Source organism: Carassius carassius, chromosome 28 (genome assembly GCF_963082965.1).
Source record: "Carassius carassius chromosome 28, fCarCar2.1, whole genome shotgun sequence".
Lineage (NCBI taxonomy): Eukaryota > Metazoa > Chordata > Actinopteri > Cypriniformes > Cyprinidae > Carassius > Carassius carassius.
In genome coordinates this window covers 17,412,419-17,428,591 of record NC_081782.1, presented here as the reverse complement: position 1 = coordinate 17,428,591, position 16,173 = coordinate 17,412,419, and the positions used below count along the sequence as shown (strand labels likewise).

Here is a 16,173-nt window from a genome sequence, read left to right as displayed (position 1 = left end):
TGCCAACTGAATCATACAATATCTTACAAGAAATGTGGGAAGATGAAAAAAGGTTGTTGTTTTTTCTCAATAATTGCTTATAAAATAAATACTGTACATATGTTGAGATTGAAGTAAGATGTATCTCCACATAGGCACTGCAGTTGTGTATATGTGCTTATAATACTGACTGACAAAAATCTGACAAATAAAGTGCTGAATAAAGTAATTAACAGCAGAATATTGGTCAATCATTTTGCCAATATTAATACTTAATTGTGTTTATGCCATAAGTCTTGTTAAAATACAAGAATTACAGGCCTCCATTTACAGTGCTGTCCTTGAATTGAATTCAAATAATAGTTAAAATCATTGTTGTTGCTGTATTATTGTTGTAGCATTGTTAACTCAGCACCTGCTCAGAATGCTAATGAGCATCTCTCTCTCTCTCTCTCTCTCTGTCTCTCTCTCTCTCTCTCTCTCTCTCTCTCTCTCTCTCTGTCTCTCTCTCTCTCTCTCTCTCTCTCTCTCTCTCTCTCTCTCTCTCTCTCTCTCTCTCTCTCTCTGCTCTTTTAAGGGCAGGGCAGTAAAAGAGAGCAGCAGTAAGATATTTAGTGGCTCCCTGGGAGCAAAATCAAAGGCCTCATTGATAACCAAACAGGGTGACACCATTGGGTTACAAGTGTATACTCAGCAGGATGCACTCTTTCATAACTCTATGAGTGTCTTTATGGCACTCAAATTCAAATGAAGACAAAAAAAAGCCCAGAACAAAGTTCTAAAGTCAGAATAAGTGTAACATGGCTACAGCTTGAGCTGCGATCAGCATTAGCATCAAGCTAACTGATTTACTCAAAATATGCTTCTGGGTGTGTCTTCAGTCATTTTTATGTGCTATTGACTGATTATTACAACTAACAGACTCAATTTAGTAACTTTTTATTTGATTTTATTTGATATTTTCAAAGACCTCGTACACATATACACATACATAATTCATCACCAACCCGAACTATTTTAATATGTATTGTATAAAACTGATTTATATTGACTTAAAAACAAATATACGACTGTCCCACATTTGTCTTGACAAACTTTGAAAGGTTAGTAGACTTCATTAAAAAGGAGACAGTGTAAGTGAGATGTGAAGTTTGAAGAAAGGAAACATCAGAAAATATTATTACTGTATGGATTTTTTTATGAGCATAATTTCCAGTCAAGCTGTATGTATTCACAAGTATGAAATAAATGTTAGCTATGAAATTTCCTTTAGCAAGACAAAAGAGTCAACAGTAAAATCTGAGTAATTTCTATATACACAGACAAAATGTGTAACTTTGAATGAGGAGTTAATTAAAAAAATAGAGTTTTATTAAAAAGGCTCTTGTATAATAAGCAAATGTTGTGTGTGTTTTGTTTGAGCAGAATGAGGTAAATTCATTTAATTACAGCATTATATATTGTCTTGAGGGAGCCATGTTTTCCCAGCATACTCTTCCACCCCAACAATGTGGCCACTCTCACTGTGTGGCATTGGCATGAGTTCATTCCCATTAACAATATGCGGCTCATCCTCCAAGTTAAGTAATAGCCTCTGTGGAGAATTTGAAAAACTGTTGTTTCAGACCTGTAGGAGGAAAACAAAAAGCAACAGGGAGGTTTTCATGCACTTGATCCTCACTCGAGCTGCTGAACAAAATACAACACAAAATATATGAAATATCCAGCATTTTTCCCAGAATCAATCCTGACATGATCCTAATACTAATGAAAAGGACCTGGATATAAAAAAAAGCTCAATTTTAATTCCTAAAATGGACTATTAAAGGGATAGTTCACCCAAAAATGAAATTTCTGTCATCATTTACTCTTCCTCAAATTGTTCCAAACTTGTGTGACTTTTTTTTGTTTGTTGAAAACAAAGATATTTTGAAGAATGTTACAGTTGGCGGTAACTATTGACTTGCATATTAAAAATACAATGAAAGTCAATGGGTACCGTCAGCTTTTTCAAAGTTTGGTTGCCAACATTTTTTTTTATATATTCTTTTGTGTTCAGCAGAAGAAAGAAACTCATACAGGTTTGGAATGACAAATGAAGACGATTTTCAATTTTAGGTGAACTATACCTTTAAGCTTGAGATTACCACAAGCTCTTCATCCTTAGGTTTACATGATTTAAGAAGATTTATTGTTGCAGGAGGGAAAGGCTAGTAAAACCCATGTGAGAGAAATAATTATCTTGAAAAGAAAAATGCAATAGTCAGTAAAATTGCTTAATAGTTGGGCAAACACTAGTATAATATTTAGTATGAGGAAATTCATACAATATGATCTACTGTTACGTCTGAAATCAGAGACAGACCGCAATTCTCAATCTTGAGAAAAAAAAAAACTTTACTTGAAACTTTTTTTCGTAAAGCATAAATAATGATTTTAAAAGACTGATTTCATTTTATACAAAAATAATACAATGTGGAGAGAATCACATTTAGTATAAATCCAGAGAATAAACCAGCACTGTAACCTCAGGTCAACTGGCAGTGGGAACATAGTCAACAACATTAAAAACAAACATTGAAGTGACCTTTTGACAAGTATTCAAACTCTTAGACGGGGACATGTGCACTAGTTTCTTCAGTTTACCAAAATGACAATGTCAGATATGAAATGCATGCCAGCAAATGTGAAAAAAACAAAGTCAAGAGCCACAATAAAAGCTATTTCACAATGCGTCCTGGTAGTTCAGAGTGGTATGAGCAGCTAATACTGTTTAAAATGGCAAATGGGCTCAATTTCCCAACTTTTATTGAAAAACCTACTGATAACCATTCCGCTGACCAATTCAACAGGGCGCTCTTTTCAGTATCTCTCCACGATGACAATGAGATTTTGATTGTAAGTCAGTATTTAGATTAGAAAGGCACGTCATGATTCATAGTCGTTCCTGTCGATATCGCAAAGATGGTGAGCAGCTATGCGGATGAGGTTATCTGTTTCTCTGAATCGACCGTATCTTAAATCCACTTCTTCTGGCATACCGTGGATGTCCTGGCACAGAAAGATGACTCTTATCTATCTGACGACACTAATGCTAATAGTCAACATTGACAGTGGCGTCTATTTTAAAACCAGGCTTGCAGGGAGATCAATAGGTTCAGGTTTTGCTTTAACATTTATCTCACGTTTTCAGAATTGACGTCAACAAAGTAGTCAAAAAAAGTCTGAAATTGCATATTCCAATACGTCATACCTGTTCCATAGATTGTCACGTCGTGAATCACAGTTTAGATCGATAAAACAGCGCACCACATGGACAATCGAATATTTACATCCTTCATACTAATGCTATTATAGTTGCTTGTATTTAAATTCAACTGTACAGAACATTGTCTAAGCATTGTCAGATCTCACGGAAGTTGTCTTTGCATCAGTTACACGTTACAGAAACTCCTACAGATGCTTCTAACTTTGGCTGATTGTCACTGTATCCACACAGTTCTACTAGAATGGCTTCACTGAACACATGGTTCTTATTCCAGGTCTTTCTTCTCCTTGAATCTGTAGCTTTGTCTTGTGTTTCCTATTGGTTTGTTCTTCAGGATCACCCGTGTTCCTCAATACTGTCACGAAAGTGTGTACCTAACAGAGTCCGTTCTCGTCAGTCCTGCATCCCCTGGTTTCTTGACTCAATCTTCATCCAGTGTGCCGCTTGCTTGCACTTGTTATTGGTTTCCACAGATACGGGCGCGATGAGTGGGAATGGTGGTGGGGACGATGTTCTTGGCGTCAAGGAAGTCAGGTGCTCACCAGGCCTGAAGCGGACACTGCAAAATAAAGATAGAAAGAGGAAACCGTCACATAAGCATTCTGTAGGAGTGTGGAATTTCCTTATCAGCCACACCTGACCAAATATACACCTCATCCCTGTGCGTTCTTTCCCATTGTACCCAACGTTTTCTAGTATTGTTTGGGTGTTTCTGCTCTTTCTTTGGAGAGGGAGAGGCAGGTGACCCTGTCGTGACCTGATGGCCAACAAACAGCCTCACCTGATAAAGGTGCCGGCCAGCTGCTCAGACTGCACTCATTAGATGCAGGTCTCCAAATGGAGGTGAGTTTTTGTGGTGGAAAGCTTGGCAAACCGGAGGGTTATAAAGACTAAGCATGGTTTGTAATGTCCCCCTGAGCGCCCACTGCACCGCCCAGTCCAAATACAGCAGGCTGATAAGAGTTTGAAATTGCTCTCTCAGTCCTTTGGGGGTTTGAGGAACCACATACCTGAGATATCTAAATGCTAAGTCTCCATTTACCTGGCACAGGTGAAATATTTAGGATTTTTGCACTTTATCCAGAATTTAAGACAAGATGTCGATAAGTGGAGGACATGCTTGTAGGGAGTTCAAGCCATCAGGACTGATGCTGCCAGTGATGTGGCAGCGTGGGAAATTAGGCATGTGAAAATGGTGAATGCAAACAGCATTTCAGGCTGAGCGGTCAGAGAGCAGGGGAAAAGGGAAGAGGTGTAATTACGGTATACACTCCCGTCTATGACAGGGGAGCCGAAGGAGCATAATGGCTTTGATTAACAGTGAGGATCATTTCCTGACCGCACTGCTAAACTGGACTCAGAAGTGACTTTGCATTGAGAGTAAGGAAAGTGTAAAAATATAAAGAAAGAAAATTAAAAAAAAAAAATAAAAAAAATTTATATATATATATATATATATATATATATATATATATATATATATATATATATATATATATATATATATATATATAAATACACGAATACATATTTTATCTAAATATAAAATATAATTAAAAATTATTAATAATAAAAACGTAATAAATGCAATTTATCTAAAAAATACAATATAAAATTATATAACATTTGTTTCACTGAAAAAAGAAAGAAAGAAAGAAAGAAAGAAAGAGAAATGACAAAGAAAGGGAAAGGCGGTTTCATCAATCATGCCGTGCTCAGACTGGATCACGGGTGACTGATTGGTCAAGCTGATCAAAGGAAATAGGAATTCTGAGGAGTATCCACACGTCGACTCGCTTCACTGATTGAGATGTGCAACAAACCTGGCAAAGCAAAAGACAGCGAAGCAGGTTGGGTTTGTGCACAGACTCAAACTATCGACTGAAAAACTCTACATCGGTCATATACAGCCCACTCTGGAAACCTGACACAGATCACAGAAATTCTGATATAAATGTTATTTAGCCTGGTGACCATTGCCTGAAAGCAATTTTTTGAGTTACATCAAACATACATTAACATTAAACTTTACTGAGAGCATCTGTGATTATCAGAATATAATTTGGCCTTATTTCATAAATATAAAAATGTGCAATCCATTGACTCTCACTAGTACACAGAGACCAATTGTGGATTAAATTTAAACATGAGCAAATGTTATATGTAGTAGAGTCTGCCCTAGTGGAAAATAAATATATTAAAATATATTTGAAAAGTACTCTACAAATACATCTACATATATATGTGCTTAATAAAAATAGGCTGCAAATGTACTTTTGGTTTATTAAACTGGTATACTTAAACGGAGAGTTCACCCAAAAATGAAAATTATGTCATTAATAACTCATTGTAATAACAGAGGGAAACGACGCATAGTCATGACACATGCAGCATTGACACGCAAGATGACACAGTCAAATGACAAGGCAAGGTGACAGGAGTAAGTTGAGACGACACATAGCATAGACAGACAACATGTCGACATAATTTTGGCACAAATGGAACCTCATATTTTTGGACAAAAATTTATTTTCGATGCTTCAACAAATTCTAACTGACCCTCTGATGTCACATGGACTACTTTGATGATGTTTTTCTTACCTTTCTGGACATGGACAGTATACTGTACACACAGCTTCAATGGAGGGACTGAGAGCTCTCGGACTAAATCTAAAATATCTTAAACTGTGTTCCAAAGATAAACGGAGGTCTTACGGGTTTGGAACAACATGAGGGTGAGTTATTAATTACATCATTTTCATTTTTCTGTCAACTAACCCTTTAAAGTCTCCTAAATTGGAACAAGTAATGGTTACACTTTATTTTAAGGCATCTTCTTTGTTACACATTACACGTACTTACTACAATAATAACAATACATTCTGCATAATTACATACAGTAACCCTAATCCTAACCCTAACCATATAGTAAGTACATGTAGTTAATAAATATTACTCCAAACTTAAATATATAATTACACTTTAACAAGGAAACTTTAAAATAAAATGTAACCCACCTAATTTTGTACTTGGCACACTTTAATTGTGAGGAAGAAGTGCTGAACACCAACTAAAGACATATTTAAGTGTATTTGTTCTAAAGTTGAAGTATGCTTAAAACACACTTTAAATATCTTGCATTTAAAGACTGATATTATTCAAAGATCATACAATCCTCATCAGTAGAGACATTAAAATACATTTTAGGCTTATTATTAAGAAATGTGCATTGTGCACAAGTAATACTCCAAATAATATTTAATTATAATTTTCATGTCAGTAAGTCTTGAACGATCTGTCGGGAAATATATTAACAGATTAAACTAAACTTTGAAATACATTTATTTGAATTACATTGCTTTTTACTAGGGTGTGCTAACCTGAGATCTGTTTAAATGTCTAATGTTCTATTATCTAATGTTATCGTTTTTCATGTATGTCTTTGTATTCACCACTTACTTTGGCCCAGTGATGGTCAAAAATATAGCAGACAAGCAGAAACTGAAATAGATGAATAGTAGATGGCTTAAAAGGTTTGTGCATCATGTGATCTTTAGTATCTTAGTATCTTTGGTGCATTTATGAAGCTCACAGTTTACAATTCCATCCCACGTGGCTTTATTTCCTAATAAAAAGCATGCAGAAGCCTCACTTTCCATTTGTAGGACACACAGACAGACCTGAGAACCCGCTGAATAAACTAATCAGCTCTGTTAGAGCGGATCCAAGAGACATCAATGCATGTTGGTGAATTTTGTGGATGACTGACCTGTTTGCTGGAGGACATTGAGCTCAGCGTACTGAGGCTGTTGGCGTCTGTCACCACCATGGCAGGGGGAAACCGAGACGAGTGAGAATAATGGGGCGGCTCCTGCTTGTGTGGGTACACTGTGAAGATAACAAACGGACGGTCATTTGAAAGTCTTGAAAATGAATTGATCTTGACTAGATGTGTGGCCAGAGGAAGTGGACTGACTGTGTGAGTGTGAAACAGAGGCCATGAAGGGTTGCTGGTTCATGTGGCCAGGTGACTGTTGCATGAGCTGCTGGTGTGAGACATTCATCTGCTGCGAGAACTGCACCGGCTGCAATGCTGCCAGACTGCCTGCAATGCTGTTGATGACAGGAACCGTCTGTGCCTGCGACGTGTTCAAACCTGGATGCGAGAACAATGACGTGTCATGTGAAGAATGTATGAGGAATCAGAAATGGAAAGCAAGGTGGTTGGACACTCACTTTGTGCAATGGCCATGACTCCAGAAATGGGCATTAAGAGGTTGGGGGTCTGTTGGTGCACATGGTGGGATGCATGGATGTTGGTCAGGGTGCTGACTGGAGGAAGACCTCCACCTGAAACTGAGATCTGTGAAGAAAATGCACCAACAGAATGACTCGAATGCTTCTGTCACAACGGTTTCAACTGTACTCTTATCTTAAGAAGGTATCTGAGCCCTGACAGAGACATGGAGCTTTATTTGAATAAGCCGAGCTGAGAGAAGGCCATGTTCAGACAACTGTCTGACTGCTCAGATAAGCTGCTGTCATACTCCCTTCCTCCTACCATGACTTCCACCTCCCGTTGACAGAAACACACCCTAAACCATGATGAATTTGACCTGTAGTGTAATGCTGCAGCCTTGCCAGAAGAATTAATGCATAGAAAATTGTCCTGAAACAAAAAGCTACATGAGCATCTCGCCCAACTCAAACATTAGTATTCAGATAAGCAACTCAACTGAGTGCCGGTGTCACTCAACCGACAGTGAACAAGCATAACTCCACCCTCCCCCTCCTCAGCGGGGCATTTAATCAATGCAAACAGAATGTTTCTTTGTCAGGTTTGTTGGCACAGCCAGGGCCGTGCCCCTTTCTCACTACCACCGGCTAACGTTTGCTAAGATTGGCCCTTCAGTGCCCCGTGGGCCAAGGCCTACTGTCTGCTTCTGGGTTTGGCACAAAGCAGCTTTTGTAAGTCCACTTTAGGTGACGGTGATATCTGTGTCAATAGCAGATGTGGTGTTATCTTTTCAGGGCTCAGAAGTGCTCACCATCTTGGCATCAGGTGACAGGAGGCTGTGGCTGGGGTCCAGAGCCCCCGGAGAGACCTGCTGTAACACTGACTGGCTGGTTGACAAGGCATTGCTGCTGTGTGGGTTGATCGTTGTGGAGGAACTGACTTCACCCGGACCTTGCTGGCTGTACCGGACACCTGTTGAGAGAGAAAGCAAGGTAAAAAATGGTCACATTTAGTCTCCTGACCGGTCTCCAGTCTGTATCTGTTGGTCGCAGACAAGTTAGGGCAGAGCAAACAAACTGGGGCCTCTGCACCTTGTCCCTGACTGGTCAAGGTAATTCAAATGTGCACATATGGATTGTCTGCAACTCTAAAAACTAAGCCAGGATGACCTTCTCCAAACCTTCTCTTGGAGGGCCACCTTCTAGCACAGAAGAACCCAAACATTAAGGTCTTCTGGATTACCAGAAACCTCCTGAGAGGTGTGTTGGCCCTCCAGGAGTACGACGGACACCCCTGATCTATGTGAAATAAAGCTTCATGAGGAAATTATGCTTTAATTCTCTACTCTGTTTTATCTTCTGTGGGAACTCTGGACCATTCTGGGCCAAAGGAATCCATCTGGTCTCCTATGGAATGGATGATTACCAACCCAAAGCGCCACAGATATTAATACGGTAAACATTATTCAATTAATGGTAATGTTAGACACATTTTTCAGTCCAAAAGATCTTCACTCATAGATTCAAATAACAGGGTGACCAGTCAAGCAAGATGATGGCATGGACAAATGAAATACACCTTTATTTGTGACAACCTCTTTCCCTGAGTGATGCCCCAAACAAAAAGCCAAATGACTAGCAAAACAGCAAAGAATAAGAGTAATGTCTTATAGCAAATCAATTGATCACTCTGTTGTCTTTCATTGTGCAGGAGAACTCTGCAGACACAACTTTGTCCCCTTTTGCACACTTACGGCATTGCCAGCTCTCGACAGTGTCTTGTAAACACCAGCGCAGGACAATAAAGCACTCCACTGGGCCTACAACCTGCTCAGCACACAATGGGCCAGCAACCATAAACAGTCTTAACTTTACTACTGCTCACCCACTAAAAGTGTCAGGGAGAGAGAAGGCTATTGTCTAACTCCGTCAGGCATTCACTCTGACTGCAGGGATCTCCTCTCACGCTCAGTCTTTTAGGTCTGCGCTGTCTGGGCCATGCCAACCAGCAGGAGGGCTCTGTTTCTCAGGGAACCAGGAATCAAAATACAACCTCTGAGAATGCAACATAAAAGTTACATGGAATAGTATCAAAAACTAAGTCTTAATTACACTATTCAGAAAAGCAACTAATGCTGATTGCAATATCTAGACAATGTACTGGGTTATCAGCTGATGCGATCTTCTCAAAATAGCTAAATATTGACTGAAACAATGCTTCCTAAAAGCATTGTTTGCCAACTATGGTCGCAAGTTCCACTTAATGACAGAACTTGCAACTATTGTTGCTTTTGGGATATGCACCACTGAACGATGTTTTGGTCTGTCACTTCTTATGAATCTGTTTTCTTTCATTTAACAATGCACTTTGTAATTGCCTTTTGGTATAGCTAGAATGAGATGTAAATGTAAAAATTGCTTCCTTGGTTAACCTTGGTTAAAGGGCAGAGGGTGGTGGAAAATCCTAAAAGGGAGTGGTAGCAGTAGACTTCAGCAGGTTTTAAAAGGTCCAGCTCTCCCTGGGATGCATGTAATATCAAAGTCTTGCTTTTCATCCCCAGGCAGTACTCATTATAGCAATGCCGCATATGAGAGGCATCCTGGGTCTAATCAGGACGTACGTGGCCTTTCAGCCTTTCCGTGTCCCCCAATAGACCAAGCAAGGACAACTGAACTCTTCTTTCCTCTGCTTGCCCTTTGCTTTTACATTAAGGGGAGGGCCATTTTCCTTAAAGTTTCCTTGCTCATGGGGCGACAGTCTCAAATGAAAGTTTCTTTAGTTTCAAAGATTAATGGCTAAAGTTTTGGTGCTGATGACCACCATTCCAACATATTTTACCTAGATAGGATCAAAGAGCATTCTGAAAGTGGTTTACTTTCCCAACAGCACCACAACACAAGCACAGGGAAGATCACAGCCGGCCTCAAAAAGCACATATTGGTTGACCTTCCAGCAGCGATGAAATGGCATGTCTGTTATCAACAGGCCAAACAAGAATCAATAAAAAAGTAGTCCCTCTCTGATCTGACCTAGTAATGACCTCTTTAACAAAACCTGGGTTGTGTAGTTTCCGAGAGGGGGGCTGAGTCCGGGAATCACCCAGTACCCTCCATACCTTGTGCAGAAGAGGATCATCAGTCCTGTCTGGCCCAAAAAGAGCCAAAAGTCCAGCGGACAGCTCCTGCTGTTCTACTCAGAGCCCAGCCACTGCCTCTATAAAGGTGAGAGGGGCTTCAAGGTGTCCCTCCCCCTGGCCCAGCAGAGATAAATGAACCTCGGTTACAGTCACTACAGTCTTCTAATATGCCGCAGACAATAGGATTCCCTGCAGGGAGAGGGTAAAGAGATCAGGGAAGAGGGGAGTCCCTTATCAAAGGCCTGAGAGATGTAGTAGTAGCCAAGGATTTTAATTGTCAATTAAGCATGCATAATACAGGCCATGCCCTGGCAACGTGATGAGGGGTCCTGCTGTGCCATTCTTGTCAGGCCAGCTTCTGACACCAAAAAACAGCTGATGCTGCTGGCAGGGACACCCTTTAAGTCCCTCAACTAGGAGCAAGGAAGAGAAGACCGACCCCATCTTGTTCCTCCCCCTTCCTATCCAAATGAACACCCAACCTAAGGTCACTGACTGGTCAGGTGTGCAGAAGGAAACACCACACGCAAACAGACAAGCCACTCATTGCCATGACACAGGCCCAGAAACAAGCAACACACCCATGGTAGAAGCACTCGGAATCAAACATAAAAGAGCAACAATAGGTAATAAGCTGGTTGAGTCAAAGAGTGGGTTGCTTTTAGAGCTCAAGTCTTGCCATATCAAACTAAGTCAATAAATCTTTCGGGGAATACAATTCATTAGATAACAGAGGAGTGGGGCCTGCAGTAAACCGCAGTGACTCTACAGGTAAAACTAGGCCTCGAGAGTGAGCTGAGCCGCATGACCCAAGGATGACCCAGAGTCCCGTCCAAGGGTGGCTGCTCTTTGTGTCTCACTCTTACTTGGTGACTTCAGTAGAGCTGAGATTGCAGGTACAATGCAGATTGTTCTTGGTGTGTGTTTCAAAGCTGGGAATAACAATGCCATTTGCTCAGCTCACTCTCATTGATCACTTCCACTTTCCCTCTGATCTCGTCAACTATGTCATCTCTTCTTCAACTACTGCAATGATAATGATCAAGACTGTCATAATAATCATTGCCAGACTATACTGTCAAATGGTCAGTGATTGTATTTTCAAACTTCTAGCCACATTCACAGGCTAATAGGAATATCAAATAATATACGTGAGATTACAATGAATGTGTCAGTACCTTGCATCTTACTTGGTGGGGAGTTGCTGGTTTGTGGGTGATGTGGGGAACTGTGTGCAAGAAGGGAGTTCAGATTGTGTGTTGGCCCACTATATGCATCCATAGCCAGTTTTTGTCTAAAGGCCTCTTCCTTTCTCCTGTTGGCAAACCAGTTGTAGACTCGCACCTCTGTGACCAGGTTGGAGCCAAGCCCGTGAGATTTAGAAGGTGATACTCCTCTCTGGAGGCATTCAGCTCTAAATATAGTCAAGAGAAACATATTAGCACAACTGGGATGAAAGTGAGGAAGTTGTTTTTTTGTCATTCATCGTAAGTCCATCCGTACCGGTTGCACTCCTCCACCAGTGCCTCCCTCTCCTCTTTGCTGGGGTTCTTTTGTCGATCGTAAGCCTGGTAAAGGATCTGTTGGGATGCAGGCCCCCATTTGAAGCGGTTGCGTCTCATTTTCTTGCATGCAGGTTCAATGCCAGCATCGTCCCCTGACTGCCCCATCCCCATGCCCTGTCCAGACTGACTGAACTCAGAAAAAAAAAGTAGCACCTGATCCTGGTTGGCTCTGTCGGACATGTTGCTGACAGAGCCTTGCGAAGCCTGGTTGAATTCTGAAACACAAAAGTGAGGGATTTTGGTGTCACTTGCAAATTTTTCATATAAACATTCAGGGTGTGATATTACACCACATCTGTGATAAGCTTTGACCCTTGGTTATAATTTTATATGACTGCACTCTTTATATGTCATTGTGCTTCTTATGACAACATAAATACAAAAAGGGTGACAAAGGTGATGCAATAAGATAAATAAAATATTAAAATATATATACAGTTGGCATATCTCTAGAAATATAAAATTGCATCATTTTGTGATTGCACCATTTTTCTTACGGAAAGTGTTGCTTGATACTGTTCAGTTTTATTCAGTTGAACCAGGAAGTTTAATATTATTCAAACAGTAAAATAGAAAAATGTCACATGCAGCAAGAAACACAAATATTAACTTACGTCGCAAGATCTCCCGCTGTTTCCGGACGTACCAGGTGTAGAGCGCCGCGCGTTTCTGCATTTTCATAGGCGTGCCTTTATTCAGATGCTGCGACAGGTGCGACTGATTGAGGCCTGTTACATCCACCACCTCGCGCTGAGGAATATTGTGCTGCAGCATGTAGCCTTTGATCATGCGGGCCGCGCGCCACGGGTCCTCCCTGAAATGACCGGAAACATAAAACATAACACTCTCATTTTAGATGATCGTATTAGTCTGCTTTTAATTGTTGCTTTCGTTTATTATACATTTATGATTGCGTAATTATAATCTGTTTAACATGTTAAATTCTGTAAGTGCGGTCAATTGTTCCCAGCGATAATAAACAATCGTTCATCAGTGTATTCAAGGTTGTATAATAATTCCAAAGGTTAAAGACTTCACTGCGTCCGCGCAATTCAATCACTGATTTAATTACAAAAGGACAAGTTAGAGACAAGTAAAGGACTTAACGGCAACTGGATATTGTTCACCAAGAACATTAAAAAGCCATTTCAAAACGAAATACTCGATCCTAAAATGTAGTTCAGCATGGTTTAAAACGTTGCTTTAAGAGAGAAGAAAATAGGCCTACTGCATCCGTCGAAAATGGTGGTTAAATGAATTTGATATGATTTTTAAAAGTCTTAGGCTATCAAGGCTAGATGTAGCTTAATAAAAATTAAAATTAAAGATTTAAATAGCCTACGGTGGGCTATTATGATATTAGCTTCAAAATAATATTTTTTACTCATCAGTATACAACGGTACTGGATACTAAGAACTTTATTCATAATAGCCTACTTAATGAATAAAAAATGCCGTCCACATACAGCTACATTTATGTAGGGAATTTGAAGTTAATAATAAAAAATAGGCTATGCTATATAAAAGAAAGAAAGAAAGAAAGAAAGAAAGACAAGAAAGAAAGAAAGAAAGAAAGAAAGAAAGAAAGAAAGAAAGAAAGAAAGAAAGAAAGATTTATCGGAAACATGTAGGCTAAGGTGTGTAAGGTTAATTCAAAAGAATTAATTAGCTATCTATTAGCCTACCCTTTATAATACGAATAATATCTTATTATAAAATAATTTTATTAGGCTATTAAGTAAAAATTTGACTCAAAATGTAGTTAACCTAATAAAATGAAGAAAAGCGAGCAAAGTATGTCGAAAAGCGGCTATTGATAGGCTACATTAAAACGAAATTTGGTCTTACCATTTTTTAACTATGGCTGAACTTCTGCTCCTGAAATCTGTCCAGACGGTTTGATTTGGAGACTGACTAGACATATATCTGTGAGCGGACTTGGTTTATAACTTTCGACAATGAATAACTAGATCTCCATTCACGCTAGTCGTTCTTCACTGTCTGTCTTTCAGTTGATGATAGGATAAAATTAATAACTCAACTCCACGTGCTTTAGTTTTGATTTTGATTTTGATTTTGTGACGTTGACACTGCTGTAAAGATTATAGAAAGATGCTTAAGCATAAAAAAGAGTAATAGCCTATTAGATTTTCATTTAGTCGGTGTTATTTTTGCAACTATTGTTTTAAATGAACTAGGCTACATTAAAATAATTAAAGTTGACAAATAATAGTAATAATGATCATTCAAAAATTAATCACGAATATTTTTACGTGGCCTAAAATAAATATAATTAGCCTAGGCTATTCTAAGAAATCAGACCCTGAACTCAGACAACAGTGCGCGCGTTTTTATTTTCTTTCGAGAGCGCATGTGGTTAATAATAAATAGATCTTCTTTAGGTGATATATCTCTAAGCTAAAGAAATAACTCACGTAGATAATTAGTAACAAGAATGTGAAAAGAGGAAACATTGGCGCGTGCTTTTAAATTTGTAAACACCGGTAGGAGAAGATTTAACTTTTCAGAAAAAAATCATCATTGACTTTCATGCAAATGTCATGTTAAAATGTTTTCTTCGGTAGGCCTAGCTATATTATAGCCTAACTACGCTACATATTTGATTCCATCTATTTAACCTGTCATTATAATTTCTCTATTAGGCTAGCCTACTTAATGATAGGAGTTTTCGGTCAGAATAATTAGCCTTTATTAATAGTTTTGAGTCAATTACATTTTTATTTTTTTACAGTAGGCTATAGCTCGAATTAGTTTTTAGCCATATTAGCACATTTTTAGTGAATGTGGATTTTCTCATGATATTAATAAACGTTCTGTAGGCCTATTTAATCCTAATGACAAAAGTAGGCTAGCTGCTTGTTATTCGGCATAAACGTCACAGTAACAGTCAGCCCTTTACTGTATTACAGTAGCTACAGTGTCGGTTCAGCTACTGCTTGTTGTTTTTGTTTTTTTCACATGTATCTGTAGCTATATAAAGCCAGTGATAATAGCAGAAGCAGAAACTTACGCCAACATCCGCTCGATTTCTGCCCTCTGCTCCGCGGCTTCCTCCGTGTTTTGAGACTGCAGCTCTTTCAGGATCGGAGGGGTATCGAAATCATCCCCGTCCTCTGAGCCCTCATCCCCTGATAACTTCCCTTTACCGTGTCCATTGGTCAGCGTGTGAAACACCGGCTTTGTATCCGTGTCACTGAGTTTAGAGCCGGAGGGGGACATCTGCAGACTGTCCAGTTTAACTCCAAAAGCGCTCGGGCTCGGGTCCAGGTCCTCCAACGCTTGCAGAAGCACATCTTTAGTAACCCCAGAGTCCAACAAGGCGCTCAGAAGCTCCTGTTGCAGAGAGGTCAACTTAGAAACCATTTTTGCCAACATCTGCTACGCAAGGAGGTATAAAGAGGGAAATGCAGTAGCCTGTGTGAAATGTCCCCTCCTCACGCCTCCAGTGAGCTCCTCCGAAGACACCTGCTCTGAGAAGTTAGGACACTTCCCTGTCCGACTGAAGGATATAACTTGCCATGATGCTTCCAGAGGGCAGGTGATATAAAATATGATAATGAGTGGGAGGCTGCTCAGGGCCTTTATGCAAATGAGTTGTCCTGGGCCATACTGACTGTTTACACACTGCCTGCTATCAGCACAACTCTGAAGAACTTTGGACTCTGTAGAATTTGGTTAATGCACGTTTTATTAATAATAATAATAATAATAATAATAACAAGTTTAGAACTATAAGAATTTTCACCTATTTATTAAATTTAGCTGTAGAATATCCCAAAGGTCATAGATTTTCTGGGATCAGATGACAAACATCAAGTGATGTTTCAGTAATCAAATTATGTTTTATATACGTTTAATCATATTTATCAAAATGTAACTTAATAAATGAATACCCTGCTTGATTAGGCTATGTCTCAGCTCATAAAACAATATCTTTTTTTTATCAATCTGGAAACTTGTCTTAAAA

At 39.4% G+C, this 16,173-nt stretch overlaps 1 protein-coding gene across 3 annotated transcripts; it reads right to left on the bottom strand.

The window, feature by feature from the left end:
- Positions 1–2,332: 2,332 nt before the first annotated feature.
- Positions 2,333–15,707, bottom strand: LOC132108124 (hepatocyte nuclear factor 1-beta-A-like). 3 transcript variants are annotated; one of them, XM_059514685.1, is made up of 9 exons: positions 15,217–15,707; positions 12,800–12,999; positions 12,124–12,400; positions 11,811–12,034; positions 8,296–8,456; positions 7,484–7,610; positions 7,224–7,403; positions 7,017–7,135; positions 2,333–3,806 (listed from the first exon to the last, which is right to left on the bottom strand). In XM_059514685.1, the coding sequence occupies exons 1-9, from the start codon at positions 15,579–15,581 to the stop codon at positions 3,786–3,788; spliced, it is 1,674 nt and encodes a 557-aa protein (XP_059370668.1). In that variant the 5' UTR covers positions 15,582–15,707; the 3' UTR covers positions 2,333–3,785. The 3 variants fall into 3 exon arrangements, with proteins under 3 accessions (XP_059370668.1, XP_059370666.1, XP_059370669.1); XM_059514683.1 differs by having other exon boundaries at positions 2,339–3,806; positions 11,799–12,034; positions 15,217–15,705; XM_059514686.1 differs by lacking the exon at positions 15,217–15,707 and adding an exon at positions 14,034–14,149 and having other exon boundaries at positions 2,341–3,806; positions 11,799–12,034.
- Between the last annotated feature and the right edge of the window lie 466 nt (positions 15,708–16,173).

What these genes read in the sequence shown, in the direction of transcription:
- LOC132108124 (XM_059514683.1), bottom strand. Translation starts at nt 15,581, where the DNA reads ATGTTGGCAAAAATGGTTTCTAAGTTGACCTCTCTGCAACAGGAGCTT. An exon ending in GAAATCGAGCGGATGTTGGC is followed by an intron (nt 13,000 to 15,216) that starts GTAAGTTTCTGC and finishes CGGTCATTTCAG; the next exon opens with GGAGGACCCGTGGCGCGCGG. An exon ending in CTGGTGGAGGAGTGCAACCG is followed by an intron (nt 12,035 to 12,123) that starts GTACGGATGGAC and finishes GACTATATTTAG; the next exon opens with AGCTGAATGCCTCCAGAGAG.